Source organism: Podarcis gaigeae, assembly GCF_964106915.1.
Source record: "Podarcis gaigeae genome assembly, chromosome: Z".
NCBI classification, from domain to species: domain Eukaryota; kingdom Metazoa; phylum Chordata; class Lepidosauria; order Squamata; family Lacertidae; genus Podarcis; species Podarcis gaigeae.
In genome coordinates, this window is record NC_139691.1 from 3,065,442 (window position 1) to 3,091,342 (window position 25,901).

General features: G+C 46.7%; 2 protein-coding genes across 2 annotated transcripts in view; one reads left to right on the forward strand and one right to left on the reverse strand.

Annotated features, from left to right (window-relative positions):
* The first annotated feature begins 750 nt into the window (after positions 1-750).
* DPP7 (dipeptidyl peptidase 7) overlaps positions 751-25,901 on the forward strand; it is a 34,990-nt gene continuing 9,839 nt past the window's right edge. The window contains exons 1-8 of the mRNA XM_083721824.1: positions 751-885; positions 2,322-2,435; positions 3,628-3,767; positions 3,878-4,041; positions 5,418-5,553; positions 5,730-5,811; positions 6,271-6,437; positions 7,673-7,733. Of these exons, the coding sequence (XP_083577950.1) occupies positions 828-885; positions 2,322-2,435; positions 3,628-3,767; positions 3,878-4,041; positions 5,418-5,553; positions 5,730-5,811; positions 6,271-6,437; positions 7,673-7,733 (922 nt within the window). The 5' untranslated portion in view covers positions 751-827. The remainder of the gene's footprint in view (positions 886-2,321; positions 2,436-3,627; positions 3,768-3,877; positions 4,042-5,417; positions 5,554-5,729; positions 5,812-6,270; positions 6,438-7,672; positions 7,734-25,901) is intronic.
* On the reverse strand, positions 7,525-25,184 carry LOC310836456 (kelch-like protein 9). The gene is made up of 4 exons (XM_083721772.1): positions 23,584-25,184; positions 12,547-12,799; positions 10,508-10,668; positions 7,525-8,670 (listed from the first exon to the last, which is right to left on the reverse strand). Exons 1-4 carry the CDS (start codon positions 24,637-24,639, stop codon positions 8,233-8,235), a joined length of 1,908 nt encoding a protein of 635 aa, XP_083577898.1. The 5' UTR covers positions 24,640-25,184; the 3' UTR covers positions 7,525-8,232.

Here is a 25,901-nt window from a genome sequence, read left to right on the forward strand (position 1 = left end):
CCTCCAGCCTGAATAACTGATACATAAATCAGGGGTCATAGCCATCAACCAAGGCTGGGTTTTGGGGTGAAATCCATCACCTCCAGTTTGAGTATCAATTATTTAGTTTGGGTGTGTGCTGCAAAACCACCACAAAACTTTGGCACTGGTTTGGAGGGGAACCCAAATTTCATGGTTCATAATTAATGAAGCTTGTTGTGAGAATAATATGGGGAAAGGAAGAACCACACAGGCCACCATGAGCTCCCGGGAAGGCAGGTGGGATATAAATTCAGAATGCTGCTGTGTTTTCAGTCTATTACTGTTCTGTAAAGTTTGTTAATGTTATTTTCTTTGCAAGCTGCTTTTGAAGTGTCTAAAGTGTTTGCGTGTGTTACAAGCAAGTGGCACAAGAAAATAAGAATAAAGATCAGGGAAAAAACCCAAGAAAATAAATGTAATATAAATAAACAAAACAAGTAAATTGTATTTACATAAGCAAACGATTTATTGCAGGGTCAGGAAAGCAATTTAAATACGCTTCCGCCCTTCAGGCTGCCCCTTTTTTATAAGAAAGGCGTGCCCTTGAGCATGTGCAGAGTGCAGTGGAGAGGGGGCGGGGCGGGGCGGAGCCAGTGCCCTTTGACGTCCAAGATGGCGGCAGGGCGGCGAGAGGCGAGCCCGGCCCCTTTCTCTTTCCCCGCCCCTTCGGAGGAAACCACATGGCCCTCCCTTCGCCCCGCCCCTCTGCCGGCAGGTCTTTCACGTGACGCGCTGGGCTCCCCTCACGTGACACTACCGCCACCCGTGCCCACGCTGCAGAAGACGGGACCGCCGCGCCCGTGGTCATGGCTACGCTCTACCTGCGCCTCGTCTCTCTGGCGTTGCTGCTGGGGGTCCTTGCAGGTGAGGCGGCGGCGGGCCTCGGGTCCGCTGCTCCCAGAGCGAGGGTCAGCGGAAATCGGTGGTGGTGATCGCAGGGAAGGGATGCAACTCTGCACATGCTCAGGTGCACCAGAGGGAAGGGATGCAAGACTGCACAGGAATAGATGCACTCTCCTTTGTGAATGCATTTATTCGTTCTTCGTTATTTCCTTATTTCAGGGTCTTCCTGGCTGGAGTTGGTTTCTGAGGCAGAAAGCATGTGATTGAGAAGTACAGTCTCCACATGCTCAGGAGCAATTCCTTTATAATTAATCCCCACAACTCAGAGCCCCCACCCCATCCCGGTCCACTTAGAGAACATATAAAGCTGCTTTGCTAGTGTTTTCTGGGGCTGTTTTGAGTAAGAGTGCTTCTGAGCATTTGCAGAGAGCACCACCCCTCTTCAAATCAGCTGGTTGCAGTTTGTAATTCTGCTTTGCAATAGAAATATTGGAAATAAAGCAATATATCACTTGGACCATCATGCCACTTCCACAGTTTAGAGCAATATTAGCCATGGCTTGTGTGTCAAAGGGCTAGTGGACATGCTTTCTGGGAAGATTTGAGCTCCACAACTTCATGTTTTAGAAATTACACGCCATCTTTTCCTTGTTTCAGTTATCAGATTCGTTACAAAGCTATCAGTCCCTTTCTAGCAGGGGGGGTACCTTAATGGAGGTTCTGGGGTGGAAATGTAACTTTCTGTGCTTTGTAAGTATTTCCTCTGTCTCCGTACCCCAATGCATCTCGTTATACTAGTGAGGCTCACTTAGTTACTTTGCACGTTGCAGGGTTTAGCCCCACCAACAAAAAACAGTTCCAGCCCTACTTCAATCCTCCTCACCTTCTGTTTACATTTCTTAATGTACAGTCCTGACCAGAAATGCCATGCTTTTTACTTTAAAAATGATTTAATTTCTGCAGCACATGCTTCACCAAATCTGCAGCCTTGAATAATTGTTTGACAGCTGCAGAGAAATACAGCTGGCATTTTGGAGTGGCAGAGGAACGAAAGTACAGTGGACCCTCGGGTTGCGAACGTGATCTGTGTGGGATGCAGGTTTGCAACCCGCAGCGCGGTGTCTGCGCACATGCGGGTTGCGATTTGGCGCTTATGCGCATGCGCAAAGTGTGATTTAGTGTTTCTGTGCATGCGCGACCACCAAAACCTGGAAGTAACCCGTTCCAGTACTTCCGGGTTTCAGCAGTCCATAACCCAAAAAAACTCAACTTGAAGCGTCTGTAACCCGAGGTAGGGCTGTAAAGCCTAGCTGTTCTTGTACAATAGAATCCACAGCAGAGCAGGTTTCACGGAGCATATATTGGGGTAGTTGACCTCTTTTCCATGGTCTGCAGACTGACACTGCCATTTTTTATTCCCCTTCTATCCGAAAGTGACGCGGTTTGTTTCTTTTAAGGTTACAGAAACCCCCAGCTTGACTTCAAAGAGAAATATTTTGAGCAGTGGATAGATCACTTCAACTTTGAAACCTACAGCAACAAAACCTTTGCCCAGAGATACCTCATCACAGGTATGCTTTTGGTGATGAAAATATATAAAAACATGAAAATGTCGCTTCTAGATTGGAGCAAGCATTTATCTAGTTCAGTATCCTGTCTCACCACAATGACCAGCCAGATCCTCTGGGAGGCCCACAAGCGGGACATGGGACCAATAGTCTTCTCCCACGGTTGTTCTGCAGCAACAGAGAAGGCTAGGTATATGCATCTGAACATGGAGGTTCCATATTGTAACCATGGCTCAGAGGTATTATTAGATCTCCCCTCTCCTGTGTCCTGTGCTGACAGTTCCTCAGGGGCTTGCCTGGGCCACCTGCCTCAGCCTGGGCCTGCCTCCTCTGCTTCCTTTCTACTTAAGAGTCCAACACTGCTGTGATGGCAAAGCAGCTCTTGTGGTGGCCAAGCAAATTGCACCATGACGACAGCCTTACTTTCCTATTGTATGTGTATGAAATAAATTCTATGGGAATCCAAGAGCTAGTGTCACCAGCACATTTCATAAATTAATTGTGTGTTAATGACCTATTCTGTCTTATACCAAATTAGGACTCTGACCCATCTCATCCCATGTTGCCTCCTCTGACTGAAGCGGTTCTTCAAGGCCCCAGGCAGAGGCTGCCCTTTCCTAGTCCTGCTACTTAAAATCCTTTTGTTTACTGGAGATGCCAGAGATCAAACTTGGGGCCTTCTTTTGGAAATACATGAACTTTACTGTTGAGCTATGGGGGCTTCCCTGATGTGGACAGTCCCTTAATATCAAATATGTCCATTCCTTAGTTAATTTGAACAGGTGTCCACTCAACAATCTATGGGGAAAAGCAGTGCTGCAAAGAGCCTACTTCCCCTCAGGGCTAATTGCTGTGGCACACAGATGTGGGAATGTGTGGCCCTCCATTATCTTGTGGGGCTCCTGCTCTCTGCCTCAGCCAGCACAGCTGATGACAGGGATTATGGTAGTCCTAATAATATATGAAGGGCCCAGCCTCTCCATTTTTGCTCTGGCAGCACCCAAAAGTGCAAGTAGTGCCAGTTCCAATGCTGAAGACCAGTCAGAATGTTGAGGATTGTGCTATCGTAGAGGGGGAAAGAATATGGCAATTCTAATACAGGCAACTGTCCTTCTTGCAAGTTTCTTAGAGGTCTCTCTGTTCTTAAACGGGATTCTTCTTAGTTGCCTTAATGTACTTCTGCTGCCTCACACAGATAAATACTGGAAGAGGGGAGCTGGACCCATCTTCTTCTACACCGGGAATGAAGGAGATGTCTGGGCCTTTGCTCAGAACAGCGGCTTCATCCTGGAGCTAGCTGAGCAGCAGAACGCCCTGGTGGTCTTTGCGGAGCATGTGAGTGTTTTTGCAAAGATGTCCCTATTGCCTGAGGCAGTGTGCTTGATGGGGATTATGGTGACCTTGCTGTCTGAGATGTCTCTTGTGCTCCTCTGCTGGCTTTTCAGAGATACTATGGGAAGTCGCTTCCATTTGGGGCAGCATCACTGCAGAGGGAAAACGCTGGCCTGCTGAGTGTGGAGCAAGCCCTCGCTGACTATGCAGTTCTCATCATGGCGCTAAAGAAGCAGTACGCAGCAAGGGACTTACCTGTCATTGCATTTGGAGGCAGGTGAGGGCTCACTCGCTAGTTCCTCCCAGCAGTTACCTGCATCTGATGTGTGCAATGTTCTTCTTGCAGGGCTGGCAAAATATTTCCAAGTTGCTGTGTGCCAGCTGCCTTTGGGAAGGGGGTCTGTTCTGAGCAGGGAATGAGGCAGATATTTCAAATCTTTAGGCACCACCATCTAAACTTCATAGTAACCAGGATTTCTCCAAAGGGTTGACTTAACTATGGCCATGGAAGGTGAGGAGAGCTCATGGCCCAAGTTGAAGTAATGAAAGGTTGTAACCCAGTATGTTTGGTGAGGGCAATGCTAGCTTTCCCCCAAAACTGTGGGTCACTTGAATCGGTATTTACTGTCTTGTTCCAAGATGGCAGCGTGTTCATACGCTGCGGCTCTGAGCTCCCAATTTTGTAATCTCCCTGTATACAAGTTGTACAGGTGACAATAAAGTATTCCATTTACTTTGGGACTGTTTAGGTTGGAAGTTCAGTGCCATGAATTGTATTCTCTCTGGGGTATGCTTCATGGCATGCTTAGTGGGCCACCCTGGACACAGTCCATGCCTTGGTGGATCTTGTCATGTGCTTGTTCTCTACAACACTCCAACTGGAAACACTCTAAAGTCTGCAGGGAAATTATATCCTCTCCCCTAGGATAATAGCTGTCCCTTGTCTCAAGTAAAAAGATCCTTTGCCCCAAGAACTACACTGAGCAGGGGGCACACTTTTCTTCCCCTCTTAAAGGTAAAGGGAGCCCTGACCATTAGGTCCAGTTGTGACTGCCTCTGGGGTTGCGGCGCTCATCTCGCTTTACTGGCTGAGGGGGCCGGCGTACAGCTTCCGGGTCATGTGGCCAGCATGACTAAGCCGCTTCTGGCAAACCAGAGCAGCACACGGAAACGCTATTTACCTTCCCGCCAGAGCGGTACCTATTTATCTACTTGCACTTTGACGTGCTTTCGAACTGCTAGGTTTGGCAGGAGGAGGGACCGAGCAACGGGAGCTCACCCCGTTGCGGGGATTCGAGCCGCCGACCTTCTGATCGGCAAGTCCTAGGCTCTGTGGTTTAGCCCACAGCACCACCCGCGTCCCTCTTCCCCTCTTACCTGGGGCCAATAATACCCTTTCCTTCTGAGCAATGGGGTCTGAGTTTGGCGCGAGCTACTAGGGAAGGGGAAAAGCCAAAGTTCAGCCATCTTGTCCACTTCCTCTTCCCTCATACCTGTGCCTCTTGTATTCTGACTCTTTGAGGGTGGCAAATCTGCACCTGCTAATTCAGGCCAACAATTTGAAGAGACTTCTGTCCCTTTCCAGTGAGCGAGTAGTCCACCTGAATGTCTCATGGTGTCAAAGAACATAACTTGCTTCTTTTTCTCTTCCAGTTATGGAGGGATGCTGAGTGCCTACATGAGAATGAAATATCCCAACATAGTGTCTGGCGCACTCGCTGCCAGTGCCCCTGTGTTGTCTGTGGCTGGGATTGGAGACTCCAATCAGTTCTTCAAGGATGTCACAGCGGTAAGTTTTAGATGGAAACTTTTGAGTGGGCTCATTTCCTCTTACTAGGCAAACCTCCCAATCTTCATCGTAAAATGCTGTGCCTGAACCTGTGAAGCCGTATGAAAGTCTCAGGCTCCCTCAAAGATCCAATTCACTTAAATCAGAAAAGGCATTTTGTCTCTCTTTTTCCCCAGGACTTTCAGAACTACAGTCCGGACTGCTCCACGGCTGTACGAGAAGCATTTAGGGAAATCAAAGACCTGTATCTGGCTGGAGGTAAAGTGAGCTCACCTGTCAGACAAGGAACAGCCCCTTGGGAGAGAGGACTTTTAAGCTACGAGACCTCTGGAGAAGCTGTAGAATAAACAAATTGCTTTAAAATGGTTTTAGGAAAGCAGTACCGCTCCCGTCTTGTGTGTGCATAAGAAAATAAACAATTTTTGAAGGAAATGTGCCCACTTTAATTGGGTAGCACTTCTATAGCTAATGCAAATGGTCCGTCCACCCCCCCCCTCAGTGTAAGCAGTCAGTTGACTAAGCACTGCAGTTTAAAACCATGAGGTCTAGGCACTTCACTTTTCTTTTGAATGAAAGCAGAAAACCTCACTCATCCAAGCACTGCATAGCCCAAACACTAAACTTAGGCTGCTGTCATAAAGCATACTAGCCTCTATGAATGTGGTGAGATGTGCTTAATCATGTAACACACTACACACTTCTCTTCTCCACATTCAGCTTACGAGAAGATCAGCCGTGGGATGTCTACATGCAAAAAGCTTTCGTCTAAGGATGATATCTACCAGCTTTTCGGATTTGCCCGGAATGCCTTCACCATGATAGCCATGATGGACTACCCTTACGAGACGGACTTTATGGGCCACTTTCCAGCAAATCCTGTCAAGGTGAGGCCTGCACAGATCAGGCAACTTCATGAACCCGAGAATGCTTGATTCCCCCACCTCCACAGGTTGCCACTGGGCTGGGCTAAAGCTCTCGCAGCATGTCTATAGGCCAGGCTTACAAAATTAACGCATACCTACCTACAGTAGTCGTTTGAATGTTTGCTTATTTTAAAAAATCTCAAACCACACTACCGCCAACCACCTTTTGTGGAGTTTCCCTGCCTGGTGCTGATTTATACCTGACACAGGTTAACATGGTTATAAACTTGGGTTCCTCGTTCTTTCTTGCAAAGAGACCCTGGTTAATGTTGCAAGTGTTTGCAGGTGCCCCCTCAAACAAAGGCCGCACCAAAGTATTTCTGGTCTGGTCTGTCCACACGCTGCTCAACAGGGAGGAAACTGAGCGGGCATTACAGAAGAGAAGGGTGTTTATTGCCATGTTACAGATGATAAACATAGAATCATAGAAATGTAGAGTTGGAAGCGACCACAAGGGTCATCTGGTCCAACCCCCTGCTAAGCAGGAATCTCAACTAAAACACCCATGACAGATAGCCATCCACCCTCTGTTTAGAAACCTCCAAGGAAGGAGAGTCCTAATATAATACAGTCATACCTCGTGTTACGTTGCTTCATGTTACGTTTTTTCAGGTTGCGTCCTGCGGTGACCCGGAAGTACTGGAAAGGTTTACTTCCAGGTTTTGCTACCCGCGTATGCACAGTAGCGCTAAATCACACTTCATGCATGCGCGCATGCGCACAAGTGCCAAATCACACCGTGCACCTGCGCAGATACAGCATTTCAGGTTGTGGGCTTTTCACATTGCAAATGGGCCTCAGGAACGGTTCCCATTTGCAACCAGAGGTACCACTGTATAGGTACATAATATAAGAAGTATACCGTTTACATAGCAATGGGATCATTTTATGACCATCTGCTAGGGTGAAATTGCAGGATGTTAATGCTGGAACTCCCCTTTGACTCTAGGTCTGGTAGGCTGAAAATGAACTGGAAACCCAGAAGTTATTCTGTCCGTCTTTTGAACTTTCACCTTAGCCATATCTAGCCTTTGTAAGCAGCTTTGTCCATCATTGTTTTATTTCATTAAAAAAAATTTTTTTTCAGTGACCAATGTATTTTGTTAGTTTCAGCTAAGTTCCTGTAACTTTCTTCCAATTTCTCTTTGGCTCTCGGAAAACCTAATTTGGTGTGTGTGTTTGTGTGTTTAACTCAGATTGGCTGTGACCTGATGCTGGAGAACAAGGAGCGGATTAGGGGCTTGGCAGCTCTTAGTGGTGAGTGACTGTAAGACATCTGACTTCCTTCCAAAGTGTACATGAGCACTGTGCTTTCTCTCAGGTTGTGTCAGGCCTGAAAATGTGCATGTTATCTAGGCTGCATTCAGACAGTCCCCTAAGCCACACTTTTGAGGGGAGCAGGGGCGAGCCTTGAGCTTGCTTACTCCCTTCTCTCTCCTCTCACCCCCCTCCAGTCTTTCTTCAGTGCACAAAGGAAGGTTAGAACATTTCTGCTTCTGGTTTGCACATAAAGCAGGATAAAAGCATGTCTCTGGATTCTGTCTTACAGGCAAACTATGGTTTGCTCAGACTATCATTTAGACAGACTAGTAAACTACTGGGAGATTCTAATCTCCTCCCCTCATATGTGGAGGATGGAGTACACAAGCCTGAAGCTCATTCCCAATCGTCCAGGCCATGGACCGGGAGGCCATCTGAATGTGGCTGCAGGCTTGGAAAAAATCATGTTCCACTTCCATTCATATCAGTGGAGCTTCTACCAGAGATCTTCCCCCTGGATTTTGCCCAAAGCCTCTTTCTCTGCCTGAAGAGCTGGCTGGGATGAAGTCTTGCTAGTGATGAACAGGTTGAGGGTGGATTTCTTCCTGCCAGCAGCTGAAGGCCCCTCTCCATTTTGCTGCTGCTCACCTGTGACCAGGTGACGCGGCAGCTGAACAAAGAAAGAGGCATGATCCACCAAAGGCTTGGGCAAGGAGCCCGCCTTTTCCCACACTTTCCCACCAGGGTTGCAGATGTAGACGCCATCCTCTTTCCTCTTCTGTCTCACTGACCCACCACCCGTGATGTACAATTGCTGCTCATGCACAGCGAGACCAAACTGACAAAGGTTGAAGGGCGAGAGCCTGAGCAGGGTCCACTGATCACTAACCGGGCAGTAGTATTCTGTCTCGTTCACAGGAATCCATTCCTGAGCCTGTAAAGAACCAAATATCAGAAGGGTGGATCCAGTCCCTGTTCAGTGGAGGGTGAGGGAGGTATTCTGTGGCTCCAGCAGACTGCATGGCCTGCCAGTTGCTCAGATAGACCACCGGGCAAACCTGGCACAGAAGTTGTTTTAAAGCAGCCTTTCCCTTCCTGGTTCCCTGTAGAGGTTTCAGAATGCAACTCCCACCAGACACGCCTAGCCAGTATTCCAGAAACATTGGGAAGGTTGCACGTGAGCCACCCCTGGCTTTAAAGAGGTCAGAGAGCAGCTCTTGTCAGTTGGTGTAGAAGCTGTGCTGGTGTGCAGTTCCCACTAATTGCACAGGAGACCTTCGCAATGCATTGTTCGGCTGCCACCCCCAACCCCTGTGTTAATCAGTTAGTAGGAATGCTAGCAATCTGCTCTGGCTTTAGTTCAAGGGAACACCTGAGTATATGCAGAGGAATGGTGATGAATATGCAGAGGAATGGTGATGATGATGATGATTTATATGCCCCCAGTCACTTTGGGTGGCTTCCAACAAATTTTAAAGACCAAGATTGTAATGAAGACTTTTCTGACTTCATCAGGAGACAGACCATGTAGGTGTGTTTCAGGGAACCAGCATTTTCCCCAAATGATTGTATATTCAGTCCACGTGTTAGGTTTATTATCTGCAAAATGCCAACCCTTTGGGCAAATAAAACATCTAAAACTGACAGGGATTGCTTCTCAGTCATGGAACCCAATCTGTCTAACTGAGATGCTACTTGGTTAAACAAACCTTAAGAGTATGGGTCAAATAGGGAATCAGTCACATAATGGACAGGCCATTCCCCCCCCCCCCCCCAAGATATTCCTCTCTTTTAAAAACCTGCTGGCCAGTTAGTTGGCAGCACCTTTAAAAAATATATTAATCTGTTTGATTAAACTTGGCAGCCTTGTTAATTAGCAAATAAGGGGGAGCCACTTGGCCTTTCAGCCCCAGGTAGTAAAATATATTAGGCTTGCCACATGATCCAGCTACATAGAAATGAAAATTTGGAAGGGGCATGAAGAGTTTCTATTTTTTAAAGGGCTTGCTAGTTCCATGTGGCTGGTGTGTGTGTGTGTGTGTGTGTTGTAAAGTAAGAAATGCTTCAATGCCCTGTCAGGAAGCCTAGAATATTGTGGTGTAGAAAGCATTCTCTTCCAGCCAGGTACCCTCCCCCACATATATTGGACCATGTCTCCCATCAGTCTCAGCCAAAATGACTGGTGGTCATTGGTGATGGGAGGTGGGAGTCTGAAACATCTGGAGGTCACCAGGTTGAGGAAGGCTGCCATGGATCACAAGAAGAACCCTGCAGCTGAGTCAGGCCAAAAGGGGTCCCTTCTGGTCCAGCGTCCTGCTCTCAAAGTGGACACCCAGATTCCTGTGGGGAACCCACAAGCAGGACCCGAGTGCAACAGCAACTCTTCCCCATGTGTGAATATCGACAGGTCAGCACCTGCCAGATACTGCCTTAGGAGGGACACTACGCTTTCTCTCTAGAGCAGATGTTGTTGGACTACAACTCCCATCATTCCTGAGCTCTGGCCTTGCTAGCTAGGGGTGATGGGAGTTGTAGTTCAACAACATCTGGGGACCCACAGGTTGAGAACCGCTGCTCTAGAGCCATTGCTCCCATTGTCAGACTCTACAGAAGGGGATGCTCCCCCTCCTGGGAAGGGAGCCTGGCCACAAGGATCCAGGAAGGGAGAAGTGAGAGCACATTGTGTAGCTCAGGGCAACACCAGACATGGAGAGCCTGGGGCTGGCGTTTGGCCCCACTGCAACTCCTTAAATAAATGAAGCTCAACATACGTTTGCCAGGGCCCTTCCTCCTATGCAGAAGATTCTGTCTCCAGCAATTGCCATTCCGTGGTCACACCGGGCAAAAGTCATTGGCTGGTTCCTGACCCAGCGATGCAGGCGGGAGAGATAGCTGTATGTGTCGCGTAAAGGTTTGCCACCGGCGAATCCCCCTGGTGGAAACGGGCAAGAGAAGATTGGGTTGGGTGGCTGCAGTTTTCCCTTTGGGTTGCACAGTAGCCTTTTCCTGTCCTGATCCTCTCAAGGTCCTGTGGAGTTGAAGTGTCCCTGCGGAGTGTGTTGCCTACCGCTTAGCCAAGGCCTCTCCCAAGCCTTAAGAGACTGGGTCGTAAAAGGGGGTGCAAAGTGTGTTCACAGCGCTGGGAGCCTCCCTTCGGTCTGTGTCTGTAGCATCCCACTATATTGAACGCTGTTCTCCACTGGCTGGCTGCCCCATCATGGCTGTCTCCTCTACTCTTGGCCCTCCCCTCCTGCCCCCGGCAGTCGGTTGAGCACGCTAGGAAGGGAGTCTATTCAACCCTTTTCTCAGGCACTCCACTGTGGGACCCTTCCTTTCCCTTCCTCATATACCTGCTCCTGCCCCTCTTTTTCTCTTTCATGCACTGGGATGCTGCAAATTCAGTACAGTCATACCTCGGGTTAAATGTGCTTCAGGTTGAGAGTTTTCAGGTTACGCTCTGCAGCAACCCGGAAGTAACAGAGCGCGTTACTTCCGGGTTTCGCCGCTCACACATGTGCAGATGCTCAAAATGACGTCATGCGCGGAAGCGGTGAATTGCGACCCGCACACGTGCAGACGCGGGTTGTGTTCGCTTCAGGATGCGAACGGGGCTCCAGAACGAATCCCGTTCACATCCAGAGGTTCCACTGTACAGATTTTTTTTTTTAATACCGCCCTTCAATTTTAATAAATCCCTAGGGCAGTTTCCAGAAGATACAAAAATAATTAAAATGCAAATAATACATATCCAAACAAAATTAGGGATGTGAAGAGTAAAGAGGGAACAAGATTTTTAAAGCTAGATTGCTTATAAGTCTAAAAAGCCTGGGAAAACTTTATGGCTTTTGCCTGGCACTGAAAGGCGAACAAAGTGCCTGCTGGCCTTCCATCATTGGAGCACCACCACCGAAAAGGACCTCTCTCTCTTCCAGCTGGCCACGCAACTCAACCTCACCTGAGGAGTGGGGGAACCTGCATACAGAAGAGCTTAACATACTTCAAGTATGTCGGTCTAATGCTGGAATGGGCTTTAAAGGTCAGAAGCAGCACTTTGAATTGAGCCAGTGCAATCCATCTGCCATTGTTCTAGAGGTCTTTATTTTATGCTCTTAATTAATGTACAGTATACTTCAAGTGGTGGAACGCAGATGGCGCTGTAGGTTAGACCACAGAGCCTAGGACTTGCCGATCAGAAGGTTGGCGGTTCGAATCCCCGCAACAGGGTGAGCTCCCATTGTTCGGACCCTGCTCCTGCCAACCTAGAAGTTCGGAAGCATGTGAAAGTGCAGGTAGATAAATAGGTACTGCTCCGGCAGGAAGGTAAACGGTGTTTCCGTGCGCTGCTCTGTCTGGTTCGCCAGAAGCGGCTTAGTCATGCTGGCCACCCGGAAAAACTGTCTGCGGACAAACGTCGGCTCCCTCGGCCTGTAAAGCGAGATGAGCGCCACAACCCTAGAGTCGGTCACGACTGGACCTAATGGTCAGGGGTCCCTTTATCTTTACCTTATACTTCAAGTGAGATACTTTTGCACCCTGTGATCACAGCCACATCACCAGGAACCATCCCTTTATGCTTTGTCTGTATGCCCCCTTAAAATCAGCAACCCTTGATAGCATAGCTGTCAACTATCCCCTTTTCTTGCGAGCAATCCTATTTGGAATAAGGGAATTTCCCTTAAAAAAAGGGAAACATTGACAGCTATGCTTGATAGTGGTCTGCATTCTAGAATGGCCAACATCCAGCCTCCCAACCCCCTCCCTCCACCCCGAGCCAAGACTTCTGATGGTCAAGCCATCAGTGGTCTCTCACCTGAGACGTAGAGGATCCCCTTGTGGGTGGCCCCTGCGTGGTCTGCCACGGGCATTGGGAAGGGCGTGATGGGCTGCCACTTGTTCTCAGCTGGCTGGTACTCCTCTGCTGTGTCGGTGAGCGTCCCAAGCAGGGCTCCCCCGCCCACAGCCACGAGGCAGTCGTTCAGCACCCCTGCGTGGAAGCGAGTCCGCCGTCCCAGCATGCTCGCCACCTGGAGCCAGCTGCCGTGTCGTGGGTCAAACCTGAACACCTGGAGCAGGAAAGAGGAAAGGGCAGTGGCAGAGGAACCCCTTCTGGCACCCGGGGCGGGGCAGCCCGTGCAAAGTGCCCATGTGCAGCAGCCCACATGGTCGCTGTGCAAGAGGCAGCAAGAACAGCACCCTTAATGGACTGCACGCACCCTCTGCCGCTCTACAGCTGGGGGGAGGCAGGGGCCATCTTGTCAACCCCCCCAGTGGTACCCGGGGCATCCTGCCCCCTTCGCCCCCCACTTCGTACGCCCCTGGGAAAGGGATTACAGGGCCCTGCTGGACTTGTTCTCCAGCTGGCAGGCTGGGAATCATTCAGCAGTCAGGGCGGGGGAGAAGCCTTTAAGGGCTCTCCTGCAGCAGCTAGTAGCCAAGTCAGAAGCAGGCAAGGAGACCCCTTCAGTGAGAATAATAATAATTTAATAATTTATTTATTTATTATACCCCGCCCTCCCCAGCCAAGACCGGGCTCAGGGTGGCTAACACCAAACATAAAAAATTGATTAGAATACAGCTTAAAAAACAACATTAAAATACAACATTAAAACATTAAAATGCAGCTTCATTTCAGTGTAACTCAATCAAAAACCTTTTGGGGGATAAAAACGTCAAGTCTTCACCAAGGCTAACTATCCAGACTGGTCCCACATAGGCCAGAAAAAAGCCAGGGAAGTCCCCAAATAGGAGTTGCAACACAGAAGGAGAAAGGAAAAAAGAAAGAGGGGGAGGGAATCAAATTGATTACAAGCCAAAGGCCAGGCGGAATAACTCTGTCTTACAGGCCATGCTCATTTTCCTCTCTGCTGCTTGGCAGGTTTGTATTGCTAGGGTTAATGCTGAGCTGATCTTATTCCAAGCTTGTGAATGAGGATGATCATGATCATTTACTAAATTCATAAATTGCTTTATCCTGCCCAGGGCAACCCAAAGCAACGTACAACCATGTAAACACACACAAAACCCCCATGTAGATACATTAAAACCAAGCGGGGGAAGGAAATACAAAAAAACACAACCCACCCGCTTCTCAAAGGCCGCATATAATTAAAAGCCTTATAGAGGAACGTTTTCACTTGGCACCTAAAGGTGTATAATGAAGGCACCAGCCGAACCTCCCTGAGGAGAGCATTACACAAATGGGAGCCACTGCAGAGAAGGCCCTGTTCTCATGTTGCCACGCTGTGGACCTCTTGGGGAGGAGGCACACAAAGAAGGGCCTCAGAGGATGATCTCAGGGTCCGGGTCAGTTCACATGGCGGTTCTTCAGGTACAGTGGTGCCTCGCAAGACGAAATTAATCCGTTCCGCGAGTCTCTTCGTCTTGCGGTTTTTCGTCTTGCGAAGCACAGCTATTAGCGGCTTAGCGGCTATTAGCGGATTAACGGCTTAGCGGCTATTAATGGCTTAGCGGCTTTAAGAAAAAGGAAACGAACTCACAAGAACTCGCAAGACGTTTCGTCTTGCGAAGCAAGCCCATAGGGAAATTCGTCTTGCGGAACGACTCAAAAAACGGAAAACTCTTTCGTCTTGCGTGTTTTTCGTCTTGCGAGGTACCACTGTATTGTAGTCCTTGGCCATTAAAGGCTTTATAAGACAAAACCAGGTTGGTCCTGAAACGGATTGGCAGCCAGTGCAGTCGGGTCAGGACCAGTGTAATATTCTCAAACAGTTTTGCCCCTGCGAGCAACTTGGCTGTGGAATCCTGCAGCAGCTTGACAAGGATTCTGTGAGGCACAGATTTGAGTCCATAGGGCATGCCTTCCTTACCCCAGGCCCTTTCCAAAGTGTCCCTAGTGTTTCTGGGGTGTGTGATGGATGACAGGGAACTGAAACTGGAGTGTGACCTGAGTTACTAGGTAGGAGACTAAATAGCTCCCCAGATTAAGATGTCCTCATTATGTAGAAGCGATGTGGAGGACAACAGAATGGGGGCAGGTGAAAGGGAACGGGATGGTTGGGAAATGGTTTGGCTGCAAATGTAGAGGAACTGATCTGAGATGATCTGGGGTGGAGTGGGGGGCAAATCAGTTGAAGGACTTTTATGTGGCAGTTTGGGAAATTAGCCAACAGGCCTTCTGGGCGTTTCAATTCTAAACCTGCATCTGTACATATAAATTACAGTGGTGCCTCTGGTTGCGAACAGGATCCGTTACGGAGCCCCGTTCGCAACCTGAGCAGAATGCAACCTGCGTCTGCACGGGTCGCGATTTGCCACTTCTGCCCATGTGCGTGGCGTCATTTTGAGTGTCTGAGCGTGCGCAAGCGGCGAAACCCGGAAGTAACCCTTTCCGGTACCTGCGGGTCGCTGTGGGACGCAACCTGAAACCATTTAACCCGAAGCATCTTTAACCCAAGGTATGACTGTAGTAAAGGTAAAGGGACCCGTGACCGTTAGGTCCAGTCGTGGCCGACTCTGGGGTTGCGGCGCTCATCTCGCTCTATAGGCCGAGGGAGTCAGTGTTGGTCCGCAGACAGCTTCCGGGTCATGTGGCCAGCATGACTAAGCTGCTTCTGGCAAACCAGAGCAGTGCACGGAAACGCCGTTTACCTTCCTGCCAGAGCGGTACCTATTTAGCTACTTGCACTTTGACCTGCTAAGTTGGCAGGAGCTGGGACCGAGCAACGGGAGCTCACCCCGTTGTGGGGATTCGAACCGCTAACCTTCTGATCGGCAAGTCCTAGGCTCTGTGGTTTAGACCACAGCGCCACCTGTGTCCCCAACTGACTGTATGACTGTATTAGCACATGTAAACTCTGCAAAATTGTGCCTGTGTACCCCAGATCTTTTACATCCCTGCCGGTTCCTGTGACTGCCGTAGGAATGTGGCATTCCACATAGGATGGCTTTGTTGTGGGCTGCAGAACCCGTCTTGCCCCTCAGATGCCACACCAATTTATACTGTGCCCATCTGAAATATTTGCCCTTGCTTCAGCCACCAGCCCAAACTTATTCTTTCAGCCTTTCCCCTCCTGCATTCTAGGTTTGGGGGGTGGGGAGGAGATGCAAAAAATAAAATAAAAAAATCAGTACCATCAAGTCTTTCCTTCTCCCTTTTGCATTCTGGGGTTGGCGGGGGAAATACAAAAAAGTTACTAGCACCAAGTCTTTGGGGCATCATTCTTGCATAGGACCTTGGGGGGGGGGCATTGGGGGGCAGCAATTCTTAAATGTTATTAGGCTGGAGTTCCATCTGTTGAAAGGGAAAATGTTTGAGCGTTTGCAAGTGTAACCAAAACGATGTGACTCAGCTAGAGGTGTTTACTCTCATTCCAGAAGAATGTGCGGCCTTCTGCAAGCCCCAAACAGTGCTTCAAAAGGCTCCAGGTTAACCAAAGTCCTGAGCAGGAACACTCCCAATGGGTAACTGGGGAGACACTACAGCATTTTGTTGTAAGTCTCCCCTTGATAGTAGGTAGACAAGGAATACACACCCACACAAGAGAGGCCTCCCAGATAGATCAAAGGAGGACTGAGGTTATGAAGAACACAGAGAGTGTGGACCTATCAACATGGGCAGAGCTTGTGAAATCCATGCAGTTTGTTCCCTTAACTGGAAAAAAGAGGTATTGCTAAGTGCTCTGGCCCTTAGAAACTGCCTACTTGTCCCTGGGAAGGTGTGCTTTGCAGACTGATTGCTGTTGCTTCAGAAAGCCCAGAAGTAAGAATTCTATTACTGTTATCCACCCTTCACCAGAAGGTCCCAGGAAGGGTGACAGTAATGTAAGATACAGTCATACCTCAGGTTACAGGCGCTTCGGGTTGCGTAATTTCAGGTTGCGCACCACACCGAACCCGGAAGTACCGGAACAGGTTACTTCCAGGTTTTGGCGCTTGACAGAAGCGCTAAATCACACTTTGCACATGCGCAGAAGGGCCAAATCGCGACCGCTGCGGGTTGCGAACCTTCCTCCAGCACGGATCACATTCGCAACCTGAGCGTCCACTGTACAATGTTAGAAACAGTTGAAAGCAAATTACAATCAGAGTGGGTCCTAAAAATATTTATCTCAGGTGTCAAAGGCCAGGGTAGAGAGGTGCGTCATCAGCACCATGAAAGCTGCATAATGAAGGTGCTTAGGCCTACCCCCCAGGCCACAAGCGCCACCCATATTTCTGATGGTGGAGCAATTATTCTGAAGGCCTTCACTTGCACCCAAGAGGGTCTATAGGGAAGGAGGCGGTCTTTCACGTATTTGCATCCCAAGTTGTTTAAGGCTTTAAAAGCTAGCATGAGCACCCTAAATTGAACCTGGAAAATGAATGCAATTGTTTTAAATGGGAATTATATAAATTGAACCCCAACCAGTAATCTGGCTGCTGCATTTGGGCCAATTGAAGTTTCCAAGTCGTCTTCAAGGGTAGCCTCATGCAGAGCACATTGTGGTAATCCAGCCTGGAAGCTACCAGAGTATGGAACTACCATGTCAGAGATGAGACTCGTTATGTGTAAGCTTTCCACTTGCTCCGATGATCATGCTTGTTGTGATTCCCACCTGTACCCCTTTGTTGCAGCCTGATTATTACATCACTCTTTGTCCCTGTATGTACTAAGACTGCTGCCTTCGGTGCTTCCTCCTCTGGGGATTAAAGGGCTCATTCTTTGGGGACTGGGCTGCCTTTTGCTTGCACATACACCTATGGTCCTGTTGCCTTTGTCCATGGAGCCAACAGTGTAACGCGGCAGCTAAAAAAGCCAATGCAATTCTGGGCTGCATCAATAGGAGTATAGCATCTAGATCAAGGGAAGTAATAGTGCCACTGTATTCTGCTCTGGTCAGACCTCACCTGGAGTACTGTGTCCAGTTCTGGGCACCACAGTTCAAGAAGGACACTGACAAACTGGAACGTGTCCAGAGGAGGGCAACCAAAATGGTCAAAGGCCTGGAAACGATGCCTTATGAGGAACAGCTAAGGGAGCTGGGCATGTTTAGCCTGGAGAAGAGGAGGTTAAGGGGTGATATGATAGCCATGTTCAAATATATAAAAGGATGTCACATAGAGGAGGGAGAAAGGTTGTTTTCTGCTGCTCCAGAGAAGCGGACACGGAGCAATGGATCCAAACTACAAGAAAGAAGATTCCACCTAAACATTAGGAAGAACTTCCTGACAGTAAGAGCTGTTTGACAGTGGAATTTGCTGCCAAGCAGTGTGGTGGAGTCTACTTCTTTGGAGGTCTTTAAGCAGAGGCTTGACAACCATATGTCAGGAGTGCTCTGATGGTGTTTCCTGCTTGGCAGGGGGTTGGACTCGATGGCCCTTGTGGTCTCTTCCAACTCTATGATTCTATGAGTTTTCTTGGCAGGGATACCGGAGTGGCTTGCCAGTTCCTGATCCAGGTGGATCACGTTTTTGAAGAGGGAAGGGGTGGAGACCTGGAGGGGAGAGGAAAGAAGGGGGAAAGAGGAAAAGACCAAGAAGGGTTCAGAGACCAGGAAAGAAGAAGTAGGGAAGAAGAAGTAGACGAAGAAGAGGAAGAAGAGGAAGCAGCGGCGGAGGAAGCAGAAGAGGAGGAGGAAGAGAACAAAACCACTCGTATTTAAAACACTAAGTTTTTGTAGATTGAATAGTAGTCATTATAATGAATTTGAAAACTTTGTCATGGAATGTGAACGGTTTGAATGAAAAAGTTAAAAGGAATAAAATTGTGAATGTGTTGAAAAGAAAGAATTTGGACCTAATATGTTTACAGGAGACCCACATAACTAAAAAGCATAAGCATATCCTGATACACAAAAAGCTGGGCCAGGAGTTTATAAACTGTACAACGGAAAAGAAAAGAGGGGTGGTAATTTATGTGAAAGAAAAATGGGACCCCAAAGTGATTTGTAAAGATAACGAAGGAAGAATCTTGGGAATACAAATTAACTTCCAAGGTGAAAAACTTAATGTGATAAATGTATATGCCCCAAATTTGAATAAGCCAGAATTCTTTAAGAAATTGGAACAAATGCTATTGGAATTAGATTCTAACAAGACGATCCTAATGGGAGACTTTAATGGAGTGCCAGAACCGGAATTAGACAAACAAATAGAAAAGGGGGAAAAGAAACAAGGGAAGTTGCCGAAATCCTTTAAAAACATGGAGGAAAACTTAGATTTAGTAGACATCTGGAGATATAAACATGCAATAGAGAAGCAATTTACCTTTTTTTCAGAACCATATAAGAGCTGGAGTAGAATTGATCAAATTTGGGTCTCTAGGGAGCTTACGCTAAGAACTACAAAGTGTGAAATCCAACCTAGAACCTTCTCGGATCATAACCCGGTTGCACTGGAAATAAAAGGTAGATCACAGGGTGGATTTAGATGGAGATTGAATGAATACCTATTAGAGAATGAAGAGGTTGTAGAAAAAGCTAAAGACACCTTAAAAGAATATTTCAGCCTGAATCTCAATAATGAAACAACCCCAGACATAGTCTGGGATGCTAGTAAAGCGGTTTTAAGAGGGTTTTTTATACAGCAAAACAGCTATAGGAAGAAAGTAAGGGAACAAAAGAAAGAAGAAACTCTTAACCAGTTAAAAGAATGCGAGAAAAAATTAATAGTAAACCCGAAGGACGAACAAAATAGGCAAACAATTAAACTGCTACAATCGCAATACTCAATGTTAACAAACCAGGAAATAGAATGGAAAATTAAAGCAATGAAGCAAAAATATTTCGAGTCAGCTAACAAAACGGGTAAATTACTAGCATGGCAGCTGAGAAGGAGGCAAGAGCAAAGAGTAATAAACAAGATAAAAGTTGAAGAACATCTAATTGAAGACCCAAAAGAGATAAAGGAGAACTTTCTGAAATATTATGAGAAGCTGTATAAAAAAGAAGATGAGGAAATAACTCAAATAGAAAAATATCTAGAAGATTATAACGGGAAGACTATAACGGAGGAAGAAAAAATTCAATTAAATAACCCTATAAAAATAGAAGAGATTCAAGAAGCAATAAAGAAGATGAAACCAGGGAAAGCGCCGGGACCGGATGGACTATCAGTGAAATATTATAAAGCATTAGAGAACCAATTAACCCCAGTCCTTTGTGACATCATGAATAAGATATTAAAAGAAGGGAAAATACCAGAGTCTTGGAGAGAGGCCTATATAACGATGATCCCCAAACCAGATATGGACAAACTGAACCTTAAGAATTACAGACCCATTTCATTATTAAATAATGATTATAAAATATTTGCGGAGGTGTTGGCAAATAGGCTTAAGAAATGCCTGGTGAAATTAATACATAAAGATCAGGTAGGATTTCTTCCAAACAGGCAACTTAGAGATAACGTAAGGCATGCCATAAATATAATTGAGTACTTGGAAAGAAAAAGCGAGATACCCGCAGCGCTGATCTTTGTTGATGCTGAAAAGGCATTTGATAATGTCTCTTGGCAGTTCCTACAGAAGAGCATGGAAAAAGCGGGGCTAGAGGGCGAGTTCATGAACGGAATAAAAGCGATATATTCAAAACAATCGGCGAAACTAATAATAAATAACAACCTAACAAACTCATTCAAAATAGAAAAAGGAACTAGACAAGGATGCCCTCTATCCCCGCTCTTATTTATTATGGCGCTAGAGGCAATTACAAATAAAATAAGAGCTACATCAGAGATCCAAGGGATCAAATTAGGAACAAAAGAGTATAAGCTAAAAGCGTACGCGGACGACCTGATGCTGTCACTGGAAAGTCCACAAGAAAGTGTGGGTAAGGCCTTGGAGATGCTAGAAGAATTTGGCAAGGTATCTGGCTTTAAATTAAATAAAGGGAAGACTAAAATGCTGACGAAGAATTTGGGCAAAGAGGAAAATGAAAAATTAGAATCACAATATGGAATTAAAGTGGCAAAAAAAATAAAATATTTAGGAATTTGGCTAACTAATAAAAATATAAATCTGATACAAGATAATTATCTTACGACATGGAAACAAATAAAGAAAGACCTGGATACCTGGAGTAGAGTGAAACTTTCATGGACGGGAAGGATGGCCGCAATAAAAATGAACTTACTTCCAAGAATGCTGTATCTCTTTCAAAACATACCAGTGATTAGAGGATCCAAACTTTTCACAGAATGGCAAAGAACTATCTCAAAATTTATATGGCAAGGAAAAAGGCCAAGAATTAGGTTCAAACTTTTGACAGACCGGAAAGAGAGAGGGGGTTTTTCGGTACCCAACCTGAAATTATATTTTGAGGCAGCCTGTCTTTGTTGGATTAGGGATTGGATTAATTTGGAAGACTCCGATTTGTTGGATCTTGAGGGGTTTGACAATAGGTTTAGCTGGCATTTTTATTTATGGCAAAATAAAGGAAAATCACATAAAGGATTCACAAGTCACATCGTTAGGGGCTCTCTCTATGAAGTCTGGGAGAAAAACAAAAAGCTCCTAGAGGAAAAAACACCCTGGTGGCTTTCGCCAGTTGATATCTCAATGATTAAAAAAGTAAATATGGAAGGAAAAAGACTTACCTATGAAGATCTATTAATAAGATCAGAAAACAGATGGAAGATGAGAACATATGAAGAGCTGAAAGGTAATTTAACAAGTTGGCTACAATTCCACGAAATAAATGCAATATGGACAGATCACAAAAAAGTAGGGATGAACGAGAAGAAATCCAAATTCCAGACAGATATAATTGAGGGTAATTGTAAGTTATTATCTAAAATGTATGACTTATTATTGGAGTGGGATACGAAAGACGAAGAAATAAAGGAAGTTATGACTAGATGGGCAATGGATCTGGGATATAACATAGACTATGATAAGTGGCGGAATTTATGGACTAACGGAATGAAATTCACAGCATGTGCAACACTAAGGGAAAACCTAGAAAAGATGATGTACAGGTGGTACATCACCCCGGCAAAACTGGGGAAGATGTACAAAACAGCTAGTAAGTCTTGTTGGAAATGTAAAACTAGAGAAGGTAATTTTTTCCACATGTGGTGGACATGCGAAGTAATGAAGAAATATTGGGAAGGCATTTATAATGAACTAAAAAAAATATTTAAATATACCTTTATTAAAAAGCCGGAAGCCTTCCTATTGGGTATAATCGGGGACGAAATTAAAAAAGAAGATAAAACATTATTTCAATATGCCACAGCTGCTGCCAGATTATTAATTGCCCAAAATTGGAAAAGCCAAAGTATCCCAGAAATTAGAGATTGGCAAACAAAGTTATTTGAATTTGTACAACTTGCAAAAATGACACAAAAAATTAGAAACCAAAAAAACACAAAGTTTACGAATGACTGGAAAAAATTCATGACCTACATTGAAGAGAACTATAAGAACATAAAAACCACAGCAGGATTGATTTAGATCTTATGATGTATAAGTCTATTATAATTAGTAACTGCAAGAGAAATAAATTATTTAATGTAAAAAGCCTGAAACCAGTAGGGATGGAAGTCAATAGGTGTACAAAGGAAGGATTAAAATATTTAGAGATATAAAGAGACAATTGAACAAGCAAAGAAGTGTAAAAGGAAATAGTCATTATGTTTAGAAATCTGTTTTATTTTATTTCGATGTAATGGCTGTAACCGTTTTTCTTTTCGTGTTTTTGTTTTTCCGTGCTGTCATTGTTTTTCTTTTTGATCATTTAAGCAAAAATTAATAAAAAGAATTCACGACGATGATGCTTTTGAATTATGGTGCTGGAGGAGACTCTTGAGAGTCTCATGGACTGCAAGAAGATCAAACCTCTCCATTCTGAAGGAAATCAGCCCTGAGTGCTCACTGGAAGCACAGGTCGTGAAGCTGAGGCTCTAATACTTTGGTCACCTCATGAGAAGGGAAGATTCCCTGGGAAAGACCCTGATGCTGGGAAAGATGGAGGGCACAAGGAGAAGGGGACGACAGAGGACGAGATGGTTGGACAGTGTTCTCGAAGCTGCTGAGTTTGACCAAACTGCGGGAGGCAGTGGAAGACAGGAGGGCCTGGCCTGCTCTGGTCCAGGGGGTCATGCAGAGTCGGACACGACTGAACGACTAAACAACAACAACACCTATGGGCACTCATAACTTTGCTGCGATGTGGGTTTGGAGGGTGGACCCCCACGTATCTCTGGGGCTGTGCTGCCACCAATGATTGTGCAAGGTTTAGAGCAAACTGTACACACACACACACACACACACACACACACACATATATAAAGGAAGCAAGGAATTAGGTGGAGATGCACAAACACAGATTAAGTTGGTCTTTTTAAAAAATCAACCTCTGAGAGTAGAATGGGAGGGGTGGGACAGCATTTGGAACAAAGGCTATTCCAAAGCATTTGTACAAACAAACAAAAAAGTATCATGAGAGGTTTAGTGTTGGCTTTCTGAGGAACTAGTTTTCACAATGAGTGACCTAGAAGCAGAGGGCTAATAGGAACAGATAGGGAACAATGATACGTACAGTGGTGCCTCGCAAGATGAAAATAATTCGTTCCGCGAGTCTCTTCGTCTAGCGGTTTTTTTGTCTTGCAAAGCACAGCCATTAGCGGCTTAGCGGATTAGTGCTATTAGCGGCTTAGAAAAAGGGGAGGGAAGGGCAAAAACTCGCAAGACGTTTTCGTCTTGCAAAGCAAGCCCATAGGGAAATTCGTCTTGCGAAGCACCTCCAAAACAGAAAACTCTTTCGTCTAGCGAGTTTTTTGTCTTGTGAGGCATTCGTCTTGCGGGGCACCACTGTATTTGGGCTATCTACCTTTGTCCTTTTCTAGACTTAAGTTGTGTGTGAATGAGCTGCTGTAGGCTTCCCTTCGTTTTAAGTTTTGTGCTTACCTGGTTCGAAGGACATTGTCCTGTAGGGTCAAACCTGTCCTGGCCCCCCATCACAAAGACAAAGCCTTGGATCACAGCAACACAGTGGTTGTACAGGGGCCTGTGAAGTTCCCCAACCTTTTTCCACAAAAGGCAGTTCCGATCAGCAGCCCACATGCTGCCACAGATGGTGTTGTCCACAGATCTGCCACCAAGGACAACCAGCATGTCAACGCCGGCACGGACCTTGGTTCGCTCACTCTGCAGAGTTGGCTGAGCATGCAGCCGCGAGTGATAATCCAAGGCCTCCTGGAGGTACTGGCGGCAGGTGGGTTCCGTCTTCATGAAGGGCACGTCCTGGACGAACTTATGCAGGTCGTGGAGAGGTATGAGGGGAAACCGAATGTGCTGCAAAACCTCGGCTGCATCTTCCAGGTGTGTGTTGTTGTGGCGCAGCCAGCATTCCGCTGCATGGAACAGTTCCAGCTCACTGAGGTCCTCTGTGTCTACAGTGTCTAAGATCTCACACAGAGTAGCTGCATCCAGCTCCTGCAGCTGCGCCGGATCTGCCAAAATGTTGCTGCAGTGCTGGCTCACGCAGCTCATGGCTTTCTGCCTCAACTCTTTCGGGCCAAGCCTCTTTGCGATCTCGAGGACTGCTAGGCAGGTGTTCTGATCCAAGCCTTCATCCAGAAACCGGAAGCACAAGCACATCACATCGCGCACCAGCAGCACCTCTGCTGCCTGGAAGGTCTCCTCGACGTTCTGGAGTGTCAGCTCCAGCTTGTTGGAGTAGACAAAGGACAGGATGTTTTGCAGGCCCTGGGCGGTGACGCGTGGCAGCTTGATGTGACTGTTGTGACTTGCAGCATCTCTGGAAAAATGCATCTTGCAGTAGTTGCTGGCTGCAGCCAGAATGACTTTGTGCGCAGAGAAAGAGACTCCTTCTGCCTCCAGTGTGACATCGCACAAGATGTTCTTTGTGCGCAGATTCCTGAGGCCCTCTAGAAGTTTGGACAGGTAGGTGTCTGAGCAAAGACTCTGGCTCTTGGCCCTGACTGGGCTGGCAAGATACATCCCTCCCAAAGCTGCAGTCTGGTAATCCACTGGCGGTAGCCTTAGAAGATCTCCCCAGGCACCCTCTAATGGAAAGAGAGTTCAGGGCCTCTCCTTAAAATCTAAAGTCATGCCTCTTGAACAGAGAACTCCAACTGGTGCTTACTCTAGAAGTGGGGCTGCCTGAAGTTTTTGTTTGGGCTACTATGAGAGCAGGTCAGCTGACATGTCATTTCCAAGAACACCATTTCCTTACCCCCACCTCCACGAGCCTATTCATGTCCACAAAGGTGCAGTATCTACTCAGCTTCCTGGTCATGCCTCAAGTGGCTTGCAGCGGGCCAGGCAAGCAAGTCCAGACCTGCCTGCAGCTTTTTTTGAGTCCTTGCCTAGGATCAGGCTGCTGCACCCACTGGCCTTGCATGTGAATGTTTGCTAGGTGGCAGCATAGGTAGAGAAAAGCTCTGCTTCCAGCTGTTTCTCTAGCATCAACCAGTTAGATACCTGGCTAAGTTCAAGGTGTTGGTTTTGATGTATAGCTTGGGACCAGGCAGTGTTTTTTTTTTCTAAAAGAAATGTTTAGGAGTACTCTCATTTTCCTACTCGTATTGAAATAAAAAGGTAAAGGGACCACTGACCATTAGGTCTAGTCGTGGCCGACTCTGGAGTTGTGGCACTCATCTCGCGTTATTGGCCAAGGGAGCCGGCATACAGTTTCTGGGTCATGTGGCCAGCATGACTAAGCCGCTTCTGGCAAACCAGAGCAGCACACGGAAACGCCATTTACCTTCCCGCCGGAGCGGTACCTATTTATCTACTTGCACTTTGATGCGCTTTCGAACTGCTAGGTTGGCAGGAGCAGGGACTGAGCAACGGGAGCTCACCCCATCACGGGGATTTGAACCGCCGACCTTTTGATCGGCAAGTCCTAGGCTCTGTGGTTTAACCCACAGCGCCACCCACATCCCATATTGAAATACTCCCCCTCAATAAGGCCAAATTGAGATTCACAAAATGTTTAGCGGTATGCGTGCCCCTGCGTCCCCATCCCCCCAGAAACCAAGCACTGGGACCAGGACACCTGAGAGATTGTCTCACCCCTTGTATACTGTGTTCTGCAGGTCTAATTTAACAGGTACTTTCTGTGCAATCCTCTTGGGTTGTGGCACCTACCCTTTTGGACTCTCCCCTGCCCTGGAAAGAATATTCAATAGAATTCTTCTTCTTCTTTTTTTTACAACAACTGAAGACTTCTGTCTTCCCACAAGTTCAGATCTTTCCCA

Bases quoted from the DNA above. Each gene is read 5' to 3' on its own strand.
- LOC310836456 (XM_083721772.1), bottom strand. From the start codon at position 24,639: ATGTATCTTGCCAGCCCAGTCAGGGCCAAGAGCCAGAGTCTTTGCTCA. The intron at 12,800-23,583 runs GTAAGCACAAAA...TTCCTGCTCCAG, and splicing joins GACAATGTCCTTCGAACCAG to GTGTTCAGGTTTGACCCACG. The intron at 8,671-10,507 runs GTATGTTGAGCT...GGTTCTTTACAG, and splicing joins GAGGAAGGGCCCTGGCAAAC to GCTCAGGAATGGATTCCTGT.